This window comes from Scyliorhinus torazame, chromosome 6 (genome assembly GCF_047496885.1).
Source record: "Scyliorhinus torazame isolate Kashiwa2021f chromosome 6, sScyTor2.1, whole genome shotgun sequence".
NCBI classification, from domain to species: Eukaryota; Metazoa; Chordata; class Chondrichthyes; order Carcharhiniformes; family Scyliorhinidae; genus Scyliorhinus; species Scyliorhinus torazame.
This window is the reverse complement of record NC_092712.1, coordinates 188,813,008-188,820,203: the sequence shown is the minus strand read 5'-3', so window position 1 is coordinate 188,820,203 and position 7,196 is coordinate 188,813,008. Positions and strand designations below refer to the sequence as shown.

Below are 7,196 nucleotides of genomic sequence, written 5' to 3'. Positions count from 1 at the left end.
TGAATGGTCTCCTTCTACACTGTAGAAATTCTATGATTCTAAAATACAGTTGCCCATGCCTTAATTTGCAGCAAGTCTCATTTGATTGATTGGTTTGATTTATTGTCACATGTACCGAAATACAGTGAAAAGTATTTTTCTGTGGCCAAGGGAACCTACACAGTACATACATAGTAGACAAAAAAGAATAATCTACAGAGTACATTGAGAAATGGTACATCGACAAACAGTGATTGGTTACAGTACGGAACAAGGGGCCAAACAAAGCAAATATATGAGCAAGAGCAGCATAGGGCATCGTGAATAGTATTCTTACAGGGAACAGATCAGTCTGAGGGGGTGTCGTTGAGGAGTCTAGTAGCTGTGGGGAAGAAGCTGTTCCTATGTCTGAATGTGCAGGTCTTCAGACTTCTGTACATTTTGCCTGATGGAATGGTCTGGAAGAAGGCAAAGCCTGGGTGGGAGGGGATATTTGCCTATCACCCCAGTGCTCACTGACCTCCATTGGCTCCCTATCAAGCAATAAAATACTCATCCTTTCCTCTTCCTGTTTCTGTAACCATCTCGAGCCCAAAACCCTCTGAGATATTGCTGCTCCTCTAATTAAGATCTTTTGTGAATTCCCAATCAGAAATGCTCCACCACTGGTGATGGTGGCTTCAGTTGCGTAAGGCCCAAGCTCTGAAATTCCTTCACTGCACCTCGCAGCCTGACTTGCCTCACTTTCCATCTTTCAAACCACATCTTAAAACCTACCTCTTTGACCAAGCACTTTGCCATCTGACCTAACATCTCCCCTTAAGTGGCTCCGTGTGATATTCTGTTTTGGACTGCTCCACTAGTGATAGTGTAACGTCTAATCAGGTTAAAGGCGTTATATAAATATAAGTTGTTATTGTGTGCTAAACAGTTAAAAAAAAAAAAAATTATGGGATGTGGCCATCGCTGGTTAGCCCAGCATTAATTGCCCATCCTTAGTTGCTCTTCAGAAGGTGGTGGTGAGCTGCCTCCTTGAACCGCTGCAGACCCTGAGGTGTAGCTTCACCCACAGTTACAGCACCCTATACTTCAGCTAAAACAAATCATATCAGCTTGATCTGCAAAGACTAATTAACTGTTCGATCCAGGAAATAAAAATTTGTTTGTTTTATTCATTTAGATTTATTATCCTGGTTACTACCGCGTTATTTGTAACAGCAGGAGAAAGTTCAGAGGATGCTAACATACATGCTAAGCAACATGAATGGCCCATTTGGACAAACAACCATAAACTCTTGACCTGCTGCCACAACATCACCTCACCGTCCCCTTTAGTCCGGATTACCATCGCATTTAATTTCGATATTTCCACGACCTAAATCCTCCTTTCAGCAATTATCCCTCAATTATTTTCTCTCTGCCTACTCACTTTATCGACCCCCTCCTGCTACAATCCATTCTTTGGCTTTCAAAATCCGAAATTAAAAAAAACAGAAAATGCTGGAAAAACTCAGCAGGCCTGGCAGCATCTGGGGAGAGAGAAAATAGAGTTAACGTTTCGAGTCGGATAGGACCTCTTCAGATGTGAGAGTCATTAGAACTGTTGTGTTATGTACTCTGGGATAACACAGGCTGCAACTCGATGCAGCTTTGACCAAAAGATACTCCAGACTTTGAAGTAAGTTCAATGTGATTTATTGAACCATTAGCACAGTTTGACTCTCCTGCAAATCTTGCTATAGTAACTCAGTCTAACTAACCAGTCTGCTTTAAGCCACGTGGTGGGTGTGATGCTTCTGATTTGCCCCTGTCTTCTCTAACTGTTGCCTGTGGAAAGAGACAGAGCATGTGTGCCCTGTCCTTATATATGGGTTGTGTAATGCCCCTTGTGGTAGTGTCACCTTTGGGTGTCTTGGCTGCCCATTGGTCGTGTCCTATTCTATGTGTTCATTAGCTGTATGTCTGCATGTCATGACGTCTCTGGTGCTCCCTCTAGTGTTTACTTAGTTGTAGTGTATTTACATTCACCCCTTGTGTATTTACAGTGATGCGTATCACCACAGGAACAACCAGAGACAGTCCTGGACATGAACTCTCTTTCCTTTCCAATGCAAATTTTTCCTTTCAGACTTTTGTTCCTAGGAAATTGCGCCCTCTGTCGCTCACCGTTGGTCGGTGCAATTAGTGCACGATTAAACTTCAACTTTTATGCATTTGAAACGTTGAAATAGTGGTACTTAAAACATGCTAAAAAAAATGAGCCGTTTTAACTGCTGGCGGGACATATTCATAAACGGAGCTCTGTCACGCTTCCTTTTTGAAAGTTAAAGAGAAAATTGATTGCTATTGCAACTCCTCAAGAGTATTTTTAGACGAAAGTCGATGCAGTTACCCCGGTTGCTATTACTTGATATTGTTTATGTAGCGGGGCGAACTATCACCAAGTACTCTAGATGATGAAAAATACGTTATCTAATGAAACAGTTATCATGTTCTGAAAGTTTAGATTGCAATAAAAATATTGTTTATAATAGAATATTATCCAGCCAAATAGGGAATATATAAATAAATGCGGTTAATATATTAAAAATGCATTGTATGTATAAATGTATATCACCTACACCGCGTGTGGTTATGTATATATGTGCTTATCTGTGGGCATATATCTGATTCAATTTTCCTAATGCACCAAGGATTGTTTTATTTGGTTGAAACGAAGCCGTTACACAGGAGAAGTTCAATGCCCCTGGTGAACAATTACTACTGGTCATTTAGAAATACTGACAACGATTAATGACATACCATATAGGCAACTTTAAACGGCACCAGATCACATTAAGCCGTTTTATGTGCTGTTCTTGGACGGTTTTCCTCCTTTTTCTCTCACCAGGTGATGTTTATGTTGCATTTGGGCCTCACAGCTTCACTGTTGCTCAGGGATCCCGCTGTGTCTGGAACTTTGCACCAAAACTCCTTAGTCGCTGAAGGAATAAAGTTGATGCATCCGGCTGGGGATTTCAAGGAAAGAATTCGATGATTGTTGTTTTTTTTTTGTTGTTGCATTGCACAGATCTCCTTTCTGCATCATTTATTTGAAATTAGCATTACTTTGGGCCTAGTTCTGGGAGTGCTCCGCGGTGTGAATAGACAACTAAGTGCTCTCAACTGTTTGATTGTAATCACGTCTGCCCCTGTTTGATGTTATCTCTCCATTTGCTCTGACCAGTTCTCGCCAATTCATCTCTTCCTCGTTTCATTCACTTAGCAATTAAGCCACCTTGTGTTCATTTGGTTCTTGCCGCGATTAACCGCACGCTAGTGTCCTTTAAGTTTTTTGTTATCTATTTATTTGTTTCCATTTTGCTTTTCAAGTTATGCGCGTCCTGATTAAACGAACAAGCAACGAGCAGACACAACCGCCTCACCCTCGGATAGATGTTGTCCACTCGTGCAAGCTTACGTCCCAATGTGCAGATAGATGTATGGTGATATGTTAAAAAAAACACCCTTTTGAGGGAACATGTGCTTTGTAGGTAGAATGTATCTTTTTTTTAAACCCAAAGTATAAAAATTCCTTTACAGTTCAAATGCGCGTTTCCCTATCTGCCCATTGACAAGAATTACGAGGACGGTGTTTGACACCAATGCAGCGCTTGGCGGGAAGGGAATAATCGCCAATGAACTATTAAAAATGGCAGAAGATAGCAAGGTAATAGTAAACTAGTAAGAGTCTGAGTTAATCTTATGTTGTATAAGCCGTCAAACACGTCATGGTTCATCTTCACATCACTTTTCGGCCAATGTCCTCAAGCCTGTAGATACATTTGCCCGAAATACATGTTGTTCTTCGAAGTAATCGATATCTTTATAGCATACACCACCCGAAATTGTTTTTCATCTGCCTTTAGGACAATTTATTTTTAAAAAGATAATGCACATAATGCCATGAACGCACCACATTACAGATCAATCCACTAAAGACAATATAAGTGAGCAAACTCGAGGTTGTGCACATATCTGAACTGATTCCTCTGACAAATAAATCATTCGTTGAATTGATAAACAAATGTCAAGTGTTTTCCTTTTAAAGAATATTCTGTGTGGAAAGATGACGCCACCCGTCGCTTTAGAAGCCTGTGTTTAAAATATTTGCTGCAGTCGGATCTGTTAACTGACAGTCTTTGCAACAAGGCTCCACCTCATTTAGTGATGAAAATTCATAATAGCCAATCAGGTCCATCTCCCAAAAGATCCAGGCACCCCGAGCTATATTACCCCTTTGAAAAGTTTCCTGTAACTCAGAGCCGTCTCTCAGAAGTCATCGTTTGGATAAGTTCAGCTCCTTTTGATAATTCATTTGATTAAAGTCGACCCCTGTAACCGCGTTGCGGCTGTCAGCTGGATATCCCAACATTCTATACCCTTTCGTTTCTTTAAACCGATGTTAGAAGTCATCATGCAGGACGAAGAAAACTCCCCAGTCTCTCCAGTAGAGAGCCTGAGCAACAGTGAGGACGAAGGAGACAGGCAGCTGAAAAAAAGTGTCAGAAAGAGGCGACCGAGCAGGAAATCTGGAGAGGAAACAGACAGCCCCGCGTCAGTCAAAAGGGGTAAGAAGAGAGACGGCAGCCCCCAGTCCTTCGAAGAACTGCAAACCCAGAGGGTCATGGCCAACGTAAGAGAGCGCCAGAGGACACAATCCCTCAACGAAGCCTTCTCTGCCCTGCGCAAAATCATTCCCACCCTACCGTCGGACAAACTGAGCAAAATCCAGACCCTCAAGCTCGCAGCGAGGTACATCGACTTCCTTTACCAGGTCTTACAAAGTGACGAGCTGGACAACAAAATGTCGAGCTGCAGTTATGTGGCACACGAGAGACTCAGTTACGCTTTCTCTGTGTGGAGGATGGAGGGAGCCTGGTCCATGTCCACATCACACTAGCAGATACCCTTAGGACAAAGGTAAGCATCAACTTGGCACACTTATTCAATGTGTTTTACCCCCCCCCCCCCCCCCCACCCCGGCCAAAAACAATGCGCTTATTAAATGGACAGTAAAGGGAAGGCGGGTCTTCACTTCCACTGTATGTCCAGGTCGGAATTAATTTCACAAAAATTACAATTTAGCGGGATATTTAAATCCAAATGCACCATTTCCAAAATGTTTGCGGATTTATTTTGCGAACGGTGATTGATGCTTTTCATTCTTGCTGGCTTATTTTTGCGTTCATTAATCCATGCTTCCACTCCCTCCTTCAAATTGCTTCCTGGGATCTGTTCCTTCCTCGGGACACATTTTTCATCACTGACGATTCTCTTCACATCTCCACTCCTCCTCCCAAACTGCTCGACCACCTTTGCTATAGGAATTCAACAACTTTCACTTCCTGACCCTTTTTCCCCCCTTGGGCAGCTCCCCAACCCACTGTACGAAACCATCACTGGGAGCCAGTATCAATTCCAGGGCGCCAAAACAGTCTGAAAGAAAATCCCCAATCCGCAACAGCAGGATGCAACACTTTATCCAAATTGAGATTCTCCACATGTCCCGCACCCTCCAGGCCCCCAACACCCCCCACCCCTGACTAATAGAGGTGCCAAAAGCATTGGTCCCTTGGTTCGCTAATCTCAGTGTAATCCATTGCTGTTTTCCTAGGTGAAAAAGATTTGTCACAAAGGGCCAACGGCTGGACAGACAACAGAGTTTGACGTCTGGATACTTAAACACGTTGATCTTTGCCACTGATGGATCATAAGAGAGAAGTTTTAAAAAAACGAATGGAAAGGGCGTGGGAAGCACTTACAGAATTGGAGCCCTGGACGTGGACCCATCCAATCGTGCGGCAATACAATCATTAGTACATCTGAGGTGTATTTTGCCATTCGCATCATTTTATCCTGACGATGAATGTTGTTGGAACTCATTCCTCCTTTACTATGCATGCCTTCAACAATCATGTCTATATCTGCTATTGAGGACGCAGGAAAGATGATTTATTTTATTTCCCTTTCCCCCCCCAAAAAAAAAAACTACTACCATGAACAGGTCTAGAGTGACAATAAGTTTTAGAAAATGGACCAAACTGTATTGCAAAAATCCAGTTGGTTAGTCTCTTCTCTCTTGAAAAAAAATCATTTATTTATTTATTAATGTGCCTCAATGCATGAAGATCTGGTGTCTGAATGCATTCATATTTTTGTGATTGTTTTGTAAATATCTTTGTATATTTTCTGCAATAAATACCTATGATCTAAACTTTAAGGCAAAGTTATATACACTTACGGCTATTTTACGATATAATTCGGTTGTTCCTTAAGGGGTAAACTTGATGATGAATAGCTGTTTGTAGTAAGTTGTAACGGCCCCCAGGGGAGAATGGAATCTAACAAACAAACGGTGCACAAAAGACAAATAGAGCGGCTACTGACAGACAAAGACGGGTGAGTTAGAATGAGAGGAAGGGTGAGCACCGTCAAACACGGGCTGATTATTGACCTTTTAGCAGGCTATAATTAAAAGCATGCACAGCAATGTTATGTTGCTTTCGAGACCTGGATACTGCTGCAGTATATGCTTGGCCATAACCACGGGCTGAGAAATCAAGACCAAAAGAGCAATTCACGCCCTGCCATTTGCCCATAAACTAGTTGGTGAATTCCGAAGGAATTTGCGAATTAAAGCTATCGTTCACCGACTGATATGCCAGTATAGTGTATGGACCGTGGAACATAGACACCCGCACATCTTAAAAGCACGTGACATAATAGCTTGTTTGGAAAGGAGTTAGGTGCAGAAGTCTAAGGAACTAAGTGGGCTATTTATCAAAGAACGCTATAGGTTATTCTATACACTTCCTTGGAACGAATGCAGATTTGTTTTAAAACTGCCCAAAATACAGAATAAAAATGCTACCTTCTTTATTTTGTTGGTAATGAAATAAGATGCTAATGTGCTTCAGCTTGCTAATTTAAACAGCGTGTTTCAAACATTTGTCCCTCATTATGCTTCTGTTAAGCTGCACAGACGTATTATAGTTTAAATTCCTCCATATTCAAGTTGAACGGTTCGCTGGAAGGGTAGTTCCGCACGGAGAGGCGGAGACGCTTGGCCTTGTGAAAGGTTATTCCAAATGGTGTAATCGAACACAATCCTACACTTACTAGACGAGCAACTCATTGGAGCAGGCGCTCTGATACTTTCTTACAGCGCTCGATTT

The 7,196-nt window shown here is 42.0% G+C and overlaps 1 protein-coding gene across 1 annotated transcript; it reads left to right on the top strand.

Moving 5' to 3' along the window:
* The first annotated feature begins 4,253 nt into the window (after positions 1–4,253).
* Positions 4,254–6,235, top strand: LOC140425186 (twist-related protein-like). Its single transcript, XM_072509185.1, has 2 exons — positions 4,254–4,941; positions 5,636–6,235. The coding sequence occupies exon 1, from the start codon at positions 4,421–4,423 to the stop codon at positions 4,919–4,921; it is 501 nt and encodes a 166-aa protein (XP_072365286.1). The 5' UTR covers positions 4,254–4,420; the 3' UTR covers positions 4,922–4,941; positions 5,636–6,235.
* The last annotated feature ends 961 nt before the right edge of the window (positions 6,236–7,196 follow it).